The sequence below is a fragment of the Carica papaya genome, chromosome 9 (assembly GCF_054855325.1).
Source record: "Carica papaya isolate Zhongbai chromosome 9, ASM5485532v1, whole genome shotgun sequence".
Lineage (NCBI taxonomy): Eukaryota > Viridiplantae > Streptophyta > Magnoliopsida > Brassicales > Caricaceae > Carica > Carica papaya.
Genome location: NC_142317.1, coordinates 33,132,213 through 33,149,386, shown reverse-complemented (window position 1 = coordinate 33,149,386; position 17,174 = coordinate 33,132,213). Strand labels below are relative to the sequence as shown.

Sequence of the window (17,174 nt, the reverse complement as noted above, 5' to 3'; positions counted from 1 at the left end):
GGACATTTACCTCAGAAACTTCTTAAGTTTCTTCTCTTCCTGAACTGGTGGTTAGCAGTTGTGTTCAATCTCAAGAAGTGTTTAGTTTTGGTAAATCTTGCGATGCTATGCCTAAAGTTCATCATACAAGTATCTATGTTACTTTCAGGTGTTCCTCGAATAAATAAGCTGGAGATTGAAGGCAGGGGTTTCCACACCAATTTATATGCTGTTCGTGGGACTTACAGTGGAGGAAAGGAGGGCAAAAGTAGAATTCAATGGCTGAGGTCAATGGTTGGAAGTCCTGATCTAATCTCCATTCAAGGTACACTCAGTTGTATTTCTCATTGGACAATGGAACTTAATAGAAATTCAGGAATGTGTCAAACCTTCCTTCAGAATTGTTCTTCCTCTCTTCTTTATGTGTATACTCATATAAAAATATTATATGAAGTTTATCTGCTATCTCGAAAAGTTATTATTATTGTTAATCACACTTTACTGTGAGTGCTTAATAGTTTTTTAAAACTCATGGATAATATATGCAGTGCTTATTCTGCGGAAATTTGTATAGATTAAAAATGAAAAGAAACAGTGAAATTGAGTAAACAGGGATTTGAAAGAAGCTGAGAGGCAATTTTTGTGATGTTTCTATAATGAAAAATGAACTCCACATCTTTTCCCTTAAAATGCATGTAAACTTATGTGTCTTTCATTTGGTAAATAAATATTTCTTATGCAATGTGATTTACTTTTCTGCTTCATAATTGATGCTTATACAAAAATAAGAAAATAAATAGTATATTTTCAGTTCCAGGCTACTTGAAGAATGAGATGAGAAACTGGATAAGTATTTGAAAAGCATGTTATTCTTTATTTGTTGGTTTGTTGCTTTGTATTTTTTTTGTTCTGTACACTTACATTATTTGAGACTGTTCAGTTTTATTCTCAATGCAAGTATATTATTGGTCCTTGACTTGCCTTCCATATTGTTCGGATTCAACTTTAATATATAGTAAGATGTAGATTGAAGTCTTCAGTCACTGTGGTAGCTGTTGGCATACCTTTGTTTCTTTCTCAAGAACTCTTTATTGAATAGAAACAACAATTTGCTTAGCAGGGATATTGGGATCATTGGTTAGCTGGGATGGCTATATTTGTGGGAAGTCAAGCAAAAATAAGTCTATGTTCTTAACTTCAGTGGATTGCAAGGACTTCCCATACGAAGAGTGAAATATGATTTTTTTTTCTCATTAAGAGTAACATATATTGTCAAGAATGGTTGAGTGTGTATTTTATTAAATAGTATTCCTATACATACAAGTTTATAGAATAGGAAAGGAATAAACCATCAATTATATAAATTACATAAGGTATGTTTTGTCTTAATGCGCTTTAATCTAATTACTCACTCTCTTTAACACTCTCCCTCAAGCTGGAGAAAAATACTATCCTCCAGCTTGCCAATAATAACTTGGGATGCTGGATTACTTTAGTTTCTGTCAACACATCTACAAGTTATAAACTGATTGGCATGTATGGGGTACATATTAAACCATTATAGAACTTTTTTTGATGAATTGTTTATTAACCTCAATATATTTGGTTTCATCATGTTGCATCAAGTAGTAACGTTTTTGGTCAAGTTATTGTCATAGTATAAGCACATGGAGTTGTCCCACTTGGTTTTCAGATCATCTAAATTCTCTTTAGTCATAATAATTCACATACTTAATGAGTTATTACTCGAAAATCTAATTTTGCACTCGACCTTGCAACTACGTTTTGTTTCTGACTTATCAAAGTAATCAAGTAACTCCCAAAGAAGATACAGTAACCCGTAGTAGATCTTTTGTCCACCATTAACCCTGCATAGTCTATATCCATATAAGCGTCTAGGAGTAACCTATCATTCTTTTCAAATATGATCTCTCTCCCAAGGGACCCTTTCAAGTAGTGTAGTATTCTATAGGCTATCTATAAGTGTACTTTTTTAGAGTTGTACATGAACTATCTTATAATACTTATTGCATAGACGATGTCTAGTCTTATGTGTGACAAGTACATTGACCTTTACATATCCTTATTTACTGGTATATTCTCTTTTACCAGTTCCAGTTTATGATTGGGTCGATAGGATTACTCATGGCTTACATACTAGCTTACCCATATATCTTAACAAGTCATGAATTTATTATTGTTGGGAAATAGAGATCCCAGATTTTGAGTTGGTGACTTTCATTCTAAGAAAGTACTTCAACTTAATTGGCTTCTTGATTTCAAATTCTCTAGTCATACATTGTTTGAATAATAATTTTTCTTTTTCATCATTTCCTGTTATAGTAATGTCATGAATATATACTAGGAGAGATATAACTCCCGGTCTCAAATCTTGATAAATATAATATGATTTCTTGAGTCTGCTTGTATCCAAGCCTATTTCACCTTTGCAAATCTACCAAATCATACTCTATGTGATTTTGTGTCCAAGCCTATTTTACCCTTACAGATCTACCAAATCATACTAGGTGATTGCTTGAGTACATAGAGCTTCTTTTTCAATTTACAAACATTATATGGTCTTATCCTTCTGTCAAGTTCTAGGGGGTCTCCATATAGATTTCTTTTTGCAGATCTCTATGCAAGAATACATTCTTGACATTGAATTATTGCAGTTGTCAATCAAAATGAGTAACTAAAGATAACAAGATTCGCACTATGTTTATCTTATAAATTAGTGCGAATATCTCTTGATAATCTATCTAATAGGTCTGGATATAGGTTTTTGCTACCATTCTTGTTTTATACTTCTCAATTGTCCCATCTATTTTATATTTTATTATTGTAAAATAACGGAAAAAATGGGTAAAATATTTTTTGTCTTTTATTCCAATGGGTTAAGGATATATACACAGAAGAGGGATTTATAATGGTGACAACATAAATCACCATATTAATTTATAACCCATAATTATGTCAATATATATAAAAAATTAACTAATGATTACATAGGAATATTTTGTAATACATTATGTAATATTGTAACACTCTCCCTCAAGGTGAAACATAAATATTAATCATGCGTAGCTTGTTGTGGACATATTCTGTTCGAGTTCCATTTAAAACTTTTGTGAATATATTATCTAGTTGTTCCTCTATCTTCACATAGTTAGTAGAGATTAAGTTTTTCTGAATTTTCTCACGAATAAAGTGACAATCAATCTCGATATGTTTGGATATTTCATGGTACATTGGAGTAGAGGCAATATAAATGGCAAGCTGATTATCACATCAAAGTTGTGCAAGTAATATGAGCTTCAACCTTACTTCAGCAAAAAAGTGTTGTATTTATCAAATTTCACATGTGGACTACGATATACCTCTGTATTCCAACTCTTCACTGGAGCGGAACACAACGGTCTGCTTCTTACTTCTCCATGATACTAGGCTTTCCCAAGGGAAAAAAATTATGAGACTATGAACATTTATATAATGGTAAAAATTGTGAGATAAAATAAATGAGATGTTTAATACATTCTTTGTTTCTTTTACAAATTGCAATGGATATATTATAATCAAACTATGTAGGGCTTTTATCGCTTAATTTAGAATTCGTGTCTGATTCTTGAACTTGCTTTGGCTCAAAACTCATATTCTTCCTCCTTGTGTATACCTGAGGGAACCTAGGGTCAAATATGGTTTCTTGAGTGGGTGGATTCTCTTGCGAAGTAGTGGTTGAGTGTGTGATAAGTGTGGTGGTAGGGTCAAAGAAGAACTCTGTATTCTTATTTTCCAATATAGACTCCTCCTGAAAATAAGGTTGAGAAAGATATGGTCTTGTTTAATAAAGGTGTCATCTATAGGTGTATAGAATTTTTGAATATGTGAATGGTAATGTTTGTACTCCTTTTTGAAAAGATAAGTATCCCACAAACACCTATTTCAGGACTCAATGATCAAGTTCCTCATTTGATATTAATGAATGTGAATATAAGATACAAACTAAAATATCTATGGGACTAGATAGTTTATGACATTTATTTATGGGTAGAATCTGAAAAAGGTTTTTAGGGGACTTTAAAACTATAAGGTCTCAACGGTAAGTGGTTAATAATATATTTGGCGGTTTTACCCCAATATTATTTTGGAAGTGGTTTTGGAATAAAGACTCTAGTGGTTGTAAGAAGGTGACCATTCTTACGTTCAACTGTTTTGTTTTGTTCTGAAGTATGGATACATGATGATCCATGAATGTAAAGAGTTAGGGAAGAAACATGATGATTCTCCATTGATCTAATTATTTTCCTCGGTCTCAACAAAGTTTCCTTTTTTGTTCAAAAAAAAACATAGAGCCCATTCTGTTCCCTACCTAGTTCAATCCTTTTTTCTGAGTTCTGTTCTTGTAATATATTGTAAGAATGATAAAAAAGTACGTTTCTATTAAAAAACAATGCTTATCGTGACTAAGTTTCTGCATGCATACGAGGTTGGTAAAAAATCTGGAGACAGAGAGAATATTTTTTAATATCAGGGATTGACCAATGCAAATATCTCATAGACCAACTGCAGTATTGTGAAGACTATTTGCAACAGTTATCTTTCGCTTACTCGGTCAGGAGGTATAACTTCTAAAATTTAGTGAAGAATGGGTCAGATAATCGATGGTGTCAGAGTTAATAATTCATAGAATTTTAATCGGTTCATTTGAGTAGTTAATCCTTGTGAAATATAAAACACACCTGAGAGTGCAAGAAAGCATGTAGCAGTAGGCTTCTCTAATGATTTTAGAAACTCCTTTAGAATGCGAGAAAGTATGTATCACTAGGATTCTGTAATGATTTTATAAACCCCCTTATTTTCTTCATCTCCTCATTATTCGGTTGTTACATGTTAAGTTGACTTTGCCTTTATTTTGTTGTCCTCAGTTACCCCGCTCATTGTATGGCCAGTTGACCTTTCAACTTCAACCCCTTCTCTTCAGCATACCTTAATTTCTTGCAACACTAGGGATCCTGGTGGTCACTTGCTGAGGATCTTGACAAGTGTCCTTACCTTTCATGTACTGACATTCTCTCAATTTTTGTTACTATTGCCAACCTTTTGGACTTGGAACTCAAGCATAAACCTCCTCTCCTCTTCCCTCCCCCCCCCAACCCAGCTCACTCATTTAGAGATAGTACCTCTTAAGAAGAGGGTTGATTGAGTAAATCCTTTGATAAGATATTTCTTTTTGGAGGTTTTATTCAGGAGAATGACTTTCATTTTTTCTTTTGTATATGTTTCCTGTTTACTTCTCTATGTATAGCTTATATATATAGGGTCAAGATGCATCTGTAATTCATATAGAATATAATACAATTCTCTGATTGTATCAATTACTGTTTAATCTTTTGGAATTGCTAACCTAACTTATCTAAAAGTCGAGAGCTTTTGAATCTTGGCTATCCTATTTTTATTAAAAATTAAATTTTAATTTTGGCATAAGATATGGTAAGGTTCAATCTTGGGTGCCTTATTTTTATTAAAAATTAAACTTAAATTTTACCACAAGGTATTTTAAGATTATGCCTGATCCGAAGTTGCCCATGAGGGGTAAAAATGTAATAATACATTGGATTATTTTCAATTAGTTTAGGCTTTTGGAATCATTGGTAAACCCATCCTATTTTATCACATGCTTTGGTGTCTAGTCTCTTTCTTCAACCTCAGTGAAAATGACTTAGTTTTCCCTCAATGAAATACTTACACGTTTTTTTTTCTTGGGAGGAGTAAGGTTATAATCCCTGCATTATCTTTCTAATTTACAGCTGATACATTAGCTCTCCAATCTTTCAAAGGTTTCATCATGTACATTTAATTGGTGCTGCAGGAGAGACAGGAAGGATGTATGAAGCTAATGTAGACGATGTGGGCTACAGACTAGTGGCTATCTATACTCCTGTTAGAGAAGATGGTGTGGAGGGCCAACCCGTTTCTGCATCAACAGACCCAATTGCTGTTGGTAGTTTCAAAATCCTACCAGTTGTTTCTTCATATTCTTTGGCATTTGCATTTTTTAATTTCAAACAATTAAGAAAATGACATTGGTAGAAATTTCTCCATGATATCTGGACAAGCATCTGTAACAAACCAAGTTTACAATTCTGTATTATTTTATATAGTTTATACTACATCCATACAGACTTTAATTAAAAGGTCCACATAGTAAAATATCTGGATGTGAATTTTTCATTTTGTTCCGCATTCTAGTAAATAACCTGCTAATTATGTGCCATAGGCTTCTTGAGGGGGCGTCTTGCAAAGATGTTCTTAAACTAAAACTATCTAGTTTATCTTGCAATTGGTGGGTAAAATGTGGGCTTTGCTTAGGTTTTCTGATCAGATGCGTGAAGTGCTTTGTCCCGCAACAAAAGCCAATTGACGCCTGTACTTTTTTTCTATGTTCTGCTTTTCTATATCTCTCTTATATTTATCCTTTCCCTGCTTCAATTCGTTTCTGTTATTTGTTTAATTTCTGGTTACCTCACTTTAGTGAGGGAATCTTTTCATTATTTCTGTTTATTTTCCTACTTGTTTGGTGGGAATGTGTCTTAATATTCATTATTTCTGTCTATTTTTCATTTTATTAACATGCAGAGCCTGATGTTCACAAAGAAGTGAAGCAAAAGCTTGATATCGGATCAGTGAAATTTGAGGTATGAGTATGTTTGTGCCTTTAGTGTGACCATTATTACACTAGTTTGCATCATCTCTAAGAGGTTAAAAATCATCCTATAACTTTGGCAGTAGCCAAGTGGACTCTTTAGTTTCACAGAAGTGTTTGGAGGTGTATCTTTAGGCTTTTCTAAGTCCTGTCTGTTCACATAGAAATCCTCTTATTTTTTCTCTTTGAAATGGGTAAGCAATAAACATCTTGTAGGGAAAGCTCAAGAAGGAAGTATCCCTAGTGCAAGGAGTCTTATTGGGTTATCATTTGCTGTTCTGTATATGGTAAACAGTTTTTTGCCTAAGTTTGAACCACCATGATGTACACACTTTCATAACTATTTTCCCATTTTATTATACCGGGATTCGCTGATGCATCTACAGCGAGGCAGCTGCCTCAGTGCAGTTCAATAGAATATGTATTGTAGATTAATATTTTGACCAGTACTTTTAAAATTTTTTACACATTAAATCTGGCTCAAAAGAATACAATACTATGGAGAAAAATTTTATTTCTTATTTATGAATAATTACATAAGGTTTAACATATGCACACACACACACACACATACATATATATGTATATTGTCACCCAAACTACATAAAAGGAAATTTAATTATTTTAGGATCCCAAATCTATCCTAATGGACTCCTAATTAAATAGGTCTAATCCTAGGAATACAATTTGTTACAGAAAAGGAAAATTTTTATATACCAGATTATTTACTTTTCACGCACTCCCTCTCAAGCTGGTGAATTGGTGCTTTCCATTCCCAGTTTGGCAACAACACTCTGAAATATTGGACTGAACTTTTGGCAAGTACATCAGCCAGTTGGTCATGTATAGGCACATAAGGTGTATAACTCAACCTGCTTTCTAGTTTTTCTTTGTTGAAGTGTCTATTAATTTCATTATGCTTTCTTCTATCATGTTGTACTAAATATGGGCTATGCTAATAATAGACTTATTATCATAACAGAGTCTTGTCGAACCCTCCCATTTAATTTTCAAATCTTCTAACATGATTTCTACCTATAGCAGCTCGCACACACCCTCATTGTCCAAAATTCTGCTCCTGCACTTGATCATATTACCACATTCTGTTTTTTATTTCTCCATATCACTGAATTACCACGAAGAGAGGTATAATATCCAGAGGTTGACCTCTTATCAGTGATTGACCCAGTATAGTTGCCATTTGTATGTCTCAAGGATTAAACGTCTATTTTTTTTTAAGAGAATTCCTTACCTAGTGTACCTTTCAAGAACTGCAACACTCGGGAAACTGCCTGTAAATGAACTTATCTAGGGTTATTTATGCATAAACTGACTAATCATATTCACTGCATAGGCTATTATCTAATCGTGTGTAAGATAGGTAAATGAGTCTTTCTACCAAGCGCTGGTACATTTCTCTGCGTACCTCGGCATCTTCTTCTTCCTCTCCCAGTTTAAGATTTGGATCTAATGGAGTTCTTGTGGTTTGTTGTTGTCTTGCCTATTTCTTGAAGAAGATCAGTAACATACTTTTGCTAAGAGATAAATATGTTTTATCTAGAGTGAGTTACCTCAATTCCTAGAAAATAGTTCTACTGTCCCATTGTCTTAACCTCAAATTCCTTAGCCAAGCACTGATTTGTTTGTTGTCTCTCCTCATCAACATCTCCTGTCACTATTACGTCATTGACAAACACCAGAATCTAAAGATGAGTGTTTAACGAAAATGTGTGATCCCCTTCACTTTGTTTATAACCCATGGCCATCATCCCTCTATGCTCGTGCTGATTGCTTGAGTACGTACAATGTCTTCTTCAATTTTCACATAGTATGAGTAGTCAAATCTTCTCTATAACCTGATGGGGTGTTCATATAAACTTCTTCCTCTAGTTCTCCATGCAGAAGTGCATTTGTAATATCAAATTGTTATAATTCCCAACCGAAGTTAGTAGTTAATGATAAAAATATTATAACAGTATTCATCTTTGCAACGGAAGCAAATGTATTCAGATAGTTAATTCCATAGGTTTGACTGTACTCTTTTGCTATTAGTTTTGTCTTGTATCTTTCTGTTGATCCATCTGCTCTATACTTAACTATAGGCACCTATTTTACACTATTGATTTCTCTCCTGCTAGTAACTTCACTCGTTCCCAAGCTTTTTTTTTTTTTTCCAATTCTTCCATTTCCACACTCATAGCTTTTTTCCGTTTCTCATTGGATAAAGTTTTAGAGAAAGTAGTGGGAAAAGAAATGGTGTTTAAACTAACAAGGAAGCTTTATGAGATGGTGAGAATTATTAAAGGATAAGAAATGAAAGAGATGGTATCATGGTCTCTTGTATACTCTGTAGCCTCTTTCCTAGCAGCAATAGGAAGGTCCTGTTCAATGTTACTCCCATGACATTCAGTTTTATCTTGCAATGGAGAGAAATTATTACCTCGTCCTTAGGATTAAAGTTGGACTCAGGGACTTGCATGGATTGCAGGATCTTACTTTCTTCCTTAAAAACACCTTGCTTTTGCCAAATCTCATGTTTTCACAGGTAGGATCTGTTATCTCCTCCTGGGAAGTGCCAGATACTGGTTCAGGATTTTCAGACACACAATATAACTCAAAAGAACGAGGTAGGGACTATTTGTTAAACAAAAGTAGTGCTGGCAACACAAATATGAGATCCTTATTTTCAGTTATTGAATTCTCCCCTGGAAGATAAGGAGAGGACAATACACTCGGTGGAATCAATCATGACATAGAACCTTTTAGAAGGGGAATGGTGATATCCATACCCTTTTTTGTTAATGAGTAACCTACAAAGACACAGTTTAATGCTTTTGGATCTAATTTGCCCTTACTAGTATTCCGAATATGGATAAATGACATGTACCCAAATATCATGAGGACAATGATTTGTTGTGTATGTTAGGATAGTATGCGGAGAGAATGTCTATTGGGCTCTTGAATCCCAAAACTTGGGAAGGAAATCAGTTTATGAGATGTGTGCTGCAAGTACAACTTCCTTTGCAATGATTTGGATATGTTTTTCTGAAAGTGATTTCAACAAGATATCAATTTTCCTTTTTGTTATGTGGTATAGACACAAGAATTCATGTATCATTCTTTCGTTCTGGAAAAATAGGGTTAGGTTTTTATTGAAATAGTCTCTAGCATTGTCCATCCTAAGTTTTTTTACGATGAACCCAAATTGCTTTTAATGATGGAGCAAAAGTTTGGGAGGACGGTGCTGACTTCAAACTTATGTTTGAGCAAAAACATCCATGTGACATGAGTGCAATCGTCACTAAATGATATAAACCATTTTGTCTCAATGTACATCTGAGTCATTAGTTATAGAGCCAGACTTTCTCCTTATTGGATGAAAAAAGAGTTTGAAATAAAAGAATGAGGAAACTTACCCTTAAGAATACTTGATTGATTCAATGTTTCAAAGTAGTAGAGTCCACCTTGTTCTCTAGCATGTCCAATCATCTTTCTGAAATCATTTTCTTGAAATACCCGAATATGATGAGGAAAATACTACAACATAAATCTTGAGTAGGTTTCTGAATAAAGATAAGATTTGTGGACAATTTAGGAACATACAGGACATTTTTGGAGTCAGTGATGACTTTATTTTGAAATCTCCTTTCTCTGCTACGGTGGTCAAAGAGCCATCAGCATAGAACTAACACTTATACAAAAGTGACTGTATTATGAAAATGAAGATAAACATAAATTTTATGTTTGTACATCCTATTTTTTGCTTTCTTTGGTGGCTATTTTGGTTGTTTTGAAGGTTGTCCTGGTATACTTTCGAAGTGCTCTTATTGTGGCAAAATGGTCACAAACGTAATTATTGTTGGAAATTGGTTGGTAGACATGATCAAATAGCTAATTTTATTACAAAAGGCAACTGAAATGCATAGATAAGATTATATGGTTAAGGAACCGGACACTGTGTCTTGTCTTTAGTTTTATTGCTCCATATTTTTCAAATTTTAATTCATTCTCATATTTTTCAAATATTGAAGTATGTATTTAAGTTATTCACATTTGATTAGATTTTAATAACTTGTTTCTTCCATGCAATTTACTTTGCCAGTCTGCCATTTTTAAGATGGAATTTCCTGATTAACTAGACTGAAGCATGTGAATTCCTTATAAACTCTAAATGCTTTAATCCTCCAAAGTCTGACTTATCAAATTTGAAATCAGGTATTGTGTGACAAGGACCGCACTCCAAAAAAGGTTTTTACTTCATGTTCTCATTCACTTATTATTTTACTGATTGTTGGAAGTTTGCAAGGGAAATGTTCTAACTTTTGGTCCTATTAACATCCCAGGTTCCTGGAGAGGCGAATCTTGAGAGGCGAATACTAGAAATTAACAGGAAAAGAGTAAAGGTTGTAAAACCAGGTTCTAAGACTTCTTTTCCGACTGCTGAAATTCGAGGAAGCTATGCTCCGCCATTTCACGTAAGTTTATGAATCAAAGTTAGAAATTTTATCACACTCATAGTTGTTACAGTATAAATAATAGATTGATTCATTTTCTATCAGGTTAAGTTTTTCAAACAATTGAATACAATCTATTATTTTAGTGGTTCAAAGCCACAAACTTATATATAGAATAATAGATCAAGTTATTTTTTATGAATTCTGAATAATATATAATCCATTCACTTTAGAAATTGCTACCTTCTGTTTTCATTCTTCATTACACCAGAATAAATGATTATATGTAATTTTTTCAGGATCTCAACTCTAGGTTAACTCTAGCTCTTCTAAATTTTTTTGCTAAAAGTTTTTGGAGGATAAATTATTTTTCTGAAATATTAGGTCCAAACTGCCATTTCGCAATAGGTTTCTTTAAACCCTAGAATGAAAAGGCAGCAGTATGGGGGAATCAATTCTCGCAATAGTATATGTTTGTATATCTCCTGACCTGGAGCATCAATAGATAACGCCAAGCTTTTTGTAGCATTCTTTAAACTCTTAAGAGATCTTAAATTGTGATTGTGACAGGTGGAAAATTTTCGCAATGACCAACGTCGTCTTAGGATTGTAGTGGATAGCGAAAATGAAGTGGACTTGATTGTCCATTCTCGACATCTCCGAGATGTCATAGTCCTTGTTATCCGAGGGCTTGCGCAGCGATTCAATAGTACATCCCTTAATTCACTCCTCAAAATCGAAGCATAACCCATTGAAGCATTTACGCCGGGCTTCTAATCAAGTATATGGGCTTTGTTTTATTTTCTGCCTAATGAATGCTTTTGCTGCTCAATTGCCATTTCTTTTCATGTTATCCGTCATTTCTTATATATATTTTTATATTGCCATGTGTTTCATGGCTATTATTTTTGTGTAATATACTGTCGTTAGTATTGCAGTGTTCATATCTATGTATATTGCGAGCTCAATCATTTTGTTTTCAAAGTTTTATCTGCTAACAATTTTCTCTCCCTCTTTCTTCTTCTGTTCCTTGTGTGTGTATAGACTTGAGTGGTGTTTGACAATCATGTACTTATTTTTTTATTCATTTTATATGTTAAAACTGAAAGTTCACATTTCCTTAGGCCTCTCAAATTAGTAAATGTTCCTAAAAATAAATTCTCCCAGCTTTCCAGTTAAAGTTAAAAGGGAGAAATCTTGCCTTTTTTCTCCGAAGAAAATGGAAATCGCAGAGAGATTACAATGACATATCTCCACCACGATATCGATAGTAGTATTTGCTAGTATGGTACTGCTCATTCGCTATAGATACCTATTGAATTAAAAATTTTGAAACAATCCTGTTATACGCTCGTAAGTATTATAAATTTGAATTAAATATTATAAACTGTTTTCGAGAAGTAAAATAATATTACTGTTATGACATTAAACAATCAAATATATTTTAGTTATTAATATAATAGATTATGATATGCTGACCAATAGTTTGGCCTCTTAAGAAAAACCAAAGGAAAGCTAGAGGTAACATAAAAGTTTAAGGAGAAAAGAAAACAATGAATTATGTACTAGTACTACTTGTAACAGATAATATCAAAGAAAAAAATGACTACTCAAACCAGTCAGCCAGGTCAACCAAGAACCTATTTACTTTAATGAAAAGTAATACAAGTTTACTTGATAGAAGAAATAAGATTATAGTTATTAAAACTCATCAACTTAACAAGGATGCCATCACTAGATTTTTTCTTTTCCCTTCTAATAAAGGGGGAAAAAAGAGAGAGAGAGAGAGAGAGAGAGAGAGAGAGAGAGAGAATTGGAGATAAAAGCAAAGGCATTGGTTAGCATAAGAGAAGCCTAACATAGCCTACCCCAAACAGAGAAGAAAAAAGAAGCAGTCTAGCAAACCCAATCCCGCGAGCATCCGAGCCCGATACCACTATCGCCCAAAATAAGGCCATTCCAACTAGTATTTTCTCCAAGCCGTTGAAGTCATTAGCTAGCAATAAGGAAATAAAGCTACAACGAACACAGACAATTAGCACTATGTATCTTCCTTGACCTGAAAAAAGGAAAGAGAAGAAAAGAAATTATAACGAGAGCTTAATTTCACTAATGTCATTGGCTAGCAACTGGTTCTTCAATGTTTGCTGCAGTTGACATTTCAACTTCTCTTGCAGCATCATATGAAGCATGTAATACTACAAACAAGTAGTAGACAAGTAGAATGGCTGTCCATATAAGAAATCTCACAAAAGATTGACCATCAATTGATCCCATGATGAACACATTAATTGCTATACAAGTTGATGGAAGCCAAGGAACTAAAGGAACTCCCTATAATTTTGGTTTCCTTGCTTCTTTTACTCTCAATTGTAGACCTAAAGTAGCCAAGAACCACACAGGAACTGTCACCACAAACCCCACCCATCCATCTTTACTGGCTGCCCAGTAAGCAGCTATACTGATTGATGAGCTAATTATGAGAATCAGGAATCCGACGAGCTTGTTACGATCAGAACTAGAGGTCTCCCCAGCTACGTAGTATCTTCGGACTAAAAGTGCAAGGGCAACGAGGGAGAATATAAACAATGTGGATATTGAGAGAAGGCTTGCCAACACATCAAGGCTTGTGAAGAAACCAACAATAGAGTTCGCAATAGTCATGACAATTGTGGCATTGATGGGTGTCCCAGTTCTTTCGCTAATGGCCGCAAGAAAAGGCGGAGCCATGTGTGTTCGGCCAATATGAGTGAAATATCGAGCTTGGCCAATGACGTTAGCTAGGAGGACAGTGGTCATGCCCTTGAGTGCACCCAATGCAACAATGTACTTAGCCCAGTTCATACCAACAGCTTGGAAAGCTACAGTGAATGGTGCATCCACATCAATGTTAAAGTAAGGTTGCATCAAACAAAGTGTTGCGGACATAAGGCAATAAACAACAATGATTATGGACATCGAACCAATAAGCCCAATTGGGATATCTCTACCAGGATTCTTGATCTCTTCTCCTAGCGTTGCCACTCCATCAAACCCTACATAAGCAAAGAAGAGAATTGCAGACCCTTTCAAGATTCCCCTTATCCCATTTGGAGCAAAACTAGCTGTAAAATTTGTAGGGTTAACCTTTGTCAAACCCACAACCAAGATGAATAACAGGACAAATAAATGAAGTATTGTCATAACAGAGTTGAACCTTGATGAACCTTTGATGCTCAAGCAAGCACCAACACAAATCATAATAGAGATGACGACTGCAATAGGATCTAAATGACTGTAATCCTCGGGCATCGAGAGGACATTCAAGCGAAAATCATTCGGGTCATGGTTGCATAGAGTGGCAAAGTAAGAAGTCCAAGACCTTGCCACACTAGCACCACTAATTACGTACTCAAACAGAATGTTTCCAGCAGCAATGTATGCCATTAAGTCACCAAGCTCAACTCTCAGATAAGCAAATGAGCCTCCAGCCACAGGTAACTCAACAGAGAATTCAGTGTAGCATATCACTGAAAGCAAAGCAGATATACCTGCAATTTTCTCAAACATAAACAACATATATGTATATATATGCATAAATAGGTGAATGGATCAAAGTAGATAAAGAATGACAAAGGATATATATATATATATATATATATACCTGAGATGAGATATGAAATGACAACTGCAGGACCGGAAGAATTCCTGGCAACTTCACCGGTAAGGACAAAGATTCCAGCGCCCATAACAGCACCAAGGCCAAACCAGATAATATCCCACCAGTTGAGTGTTTTCTTCATGTTGTGGTGGCTACGTGCACGCACTTGGTGCAGCTCAACGTGATCGATGGAGCGTGCGAAGAGACGATCTTTGAGCCTTGTTTTAGTGTTTGCCAGTGCGTTCAGGTAGTTTCCCAAGCTCTTAAATGATTCCTCTGGTAAGAAATCATCCTTGTTGCAGACAATACATTTTCTATTGTTGACCACATGTTCAGAAGCAGGAGAACTTTCTCCACGGTTAGTCACCATTTTAAGCTTGACTGCAGGATAACACAAGATAGAGTGTAGATTGCAGTGTTAGACATGTGAGTCAACTCAGAATCTGAAATAAAATGGATATAACAGATGCAAACTGGATTTCTGAGCAGAGAACTCTCCCTTTTTTCTCTTATTATTTATCAATTATATATTTTAACAAAAATTTATACACTCATCAACTAACTAATATATTAACATTACAACACAAAAACAAGATCCGAACGAAGACATACAGAAGAACAATTTGACTCTGAACCCAGGTCATTTTTAATCCTACCATTGGACTAAACAGTGATTGCAATTAGAACGTTAATTATTATACAATATTATATATATATATATAAGTCAACATTTATTCTATTGATTAATAAGATCCAGTGAGCGTCAGACAGAAATCACAGCCTTCTCCTCATCAACTTACTAGTGTAAGGAACCTGAAAGAAACAGAAAACGGAAGAAGGAATGCAAATTTATTGCTATGAAAATGAAAGGGTTATAAACATCCATGGCTGATTACAAATTCAATGCATTGCTTCTTAGTGACCATTTTGCCCTTATTGTCTTCTTCAAGGTTGAAAGCCAAGCAAGAAGAATCATCATTAACGAAACCAGTTACTTGATTTTCTTTTTCATTTTTAATCCAAAATTTTCTGCCCTCTGCATAACAAACTATCGAAATTTTTTTAAAAAAGTTCACTGTTCTATACAATAAAGAAGAAAAAAACTTATGGGTCTTCAACATAAGATAAAATTAAGAACAACCCAAAACTATAAATTCGGAAAAACAAAACGAAACAAGCTCCGTATGAATAAACATATATTATATATAATATATTACAGCAAAATGCACGTGTTTAGAGAGAGAGAGAGAGAGCGAGAGAAAGAGAGCAAACACACCTGAAGTGACCCAGAAAGAGGTGGATGGTAATGGAGGGACCCAAAGCTTTCTCGAATTTGACTGCACTCAGATACGTCTATGTACATATATACACACACACACACACACACACGCACACACACACACACGCACACGCACTTGGCGTATACTTACAAAAATATATTTTTATGGATGAAAATCAATAAGATAGCAATAAATTAATTTGGGGATAAGAAAGATGAATTGGGTTATCCATATCCTCTCTCAATTGCTTGCATGCGTAGAATTCTAATGCTGACTCTCTCGCGAACCCCCGCGGTTTTTGCTCGCCAAACTCCGTCTCAACGTTAATGGCTTCTTTATGATACAGCTGGGTGATGATTGAGCTAATTTAATGAGTTACTGAAATTAGAAGTTCCAGCTTAAGCATTAATTAAAAAGTTAGAAGTTTTAATTTAATTATTAGAATACTAATAATTAATTATGTTTTTAACCTCGTGCTTATAATTATATAGTATCTAATTTTTAAAAAAAATATATATATAAATAATATTATATCGAAATTTATTAATAAAATAAAATATTATTAAAAACTTTGGCGTAAATAAAATAATAATAATAATATATTTACATACGGCGAAATAGGAGATGAACGTCGGGGTTTTATATGATGATTGGGAGCGAGCGCTGGTTGGCTCTCCGTTGTTTAATATGAGATCATTTATTGCAATGAGTATTCTCTGTAAAAATTAAAGTATTTTATAAGATAGAATTAAAGATATCGTATATATTTTTTTCGTAAAATATTGTGATAATATATTGAAACGTTATAACAATAGTGGTTTTGAAATAAGTATTGTATTATATATTATCTCTGAGCTCCCTTCTCAAGAACGGTCGAGAGTGACTCCATAACGAATAATTTTATGAACAAAAAAAAAAAGTCTTCTACATAATCAATGAACGTTATCAGAAAACATAAAGAGAAAAAAAAAATACATTTCCAGATAAGTTGATAAAGATGGAAGTAAATCGTGAAAATAGTATACATACTCGGATGTAGATGAGAAAGGAAATTGAGCGAGAGACTTCAAAATTTTTCGTATTTCCTTAAACTATCATAGTTCTTTAATAAAACGTAT

General features: G+C 34.1%; 2 protein-coding genes across 3 annotated transcripts in view; one reads left to right on the top strand and one right to left on the bottom strand.

Annotated features, from left to right (window-relative positions):
- AIR9 (Outer arm dynein light chain 1 protein) overlaps nt 1-12,137 on the top strand; it is a 101,333-nt gene extending 89,196 nt beyond the window's left edge. For both annotated transcript variants that reach the window (XM_088211200.1, XM_088211199.1), the window contains 6 exons: nt 149-304; nt 5,849-5,980; nt 6,616-6,674; nt 10,898-10,930; nt 11,026-11,157; nt 11,707-12,137. In XM_088211200.1, the coding sequence (XP_088067326.1) occupies nt 149-304; nt 5,849-5,980; nt 6,616-6,674; nt 10,898-10,930; nt 11,026-11,157; nt 11,707-11,883 (689 nt within the window). In that variant the 3' untranslated portion in view covers nt 11,884-12,137. The remainder of the gene's footprint in view (nt 1-148; nt 305-5,848; nt 5,981-6,615; nt 6,675-10,897; nt 10,931-11,025; nt 11,158-11,706) is intronic.
- A 1,082-nt stretch (nt 12,138-13,219) lies between these two features.
- LOC110819706 (cationic amino acid transporter 1-like) lies at nt 13,220-16,390 on the bottom strand. The gene is made up of 3 exons (XM_088211201.1): nt 16,053-16,390; nt 14,780-15,157; nt 13,220-14,666 (listed from the first exon to the last, which is right to left on the bottom strand). Exons 2-3 carry the CDS (start codon nt 15,144-15,146, stop codon nt 13,471-13,473), a joined length of 1,563 nt encoding a protein of 520 aa, XP_088067327.1. The 5' UTR covers nt 15,147-15,157; nt 16,053-16,390; the 3' UTR covers nt 13,220-13,470.
- Between the last annotated feature and the right edge of the window lie 784 nt (nt 16,391-17,174).

What these genes read in the sequence shown, in the direction of transcription:
- LOC110819706 (XM_088211201.1), bottom strand. Translation starts at nt 15,146, where the DNA reads ATGGTGACTAACCGTGGAGAAAGTTCTCCTGCTTCTGAACATGTGGTC. An exon ending in CATTTCATATCTCATCTCAG is followed by an intron (nt 14,667 to 14,779) that starts GTATATATATAT and finishes AGAAAATTGCAG; the next exon opens with GTATATCTGCTTTGCTTTCA.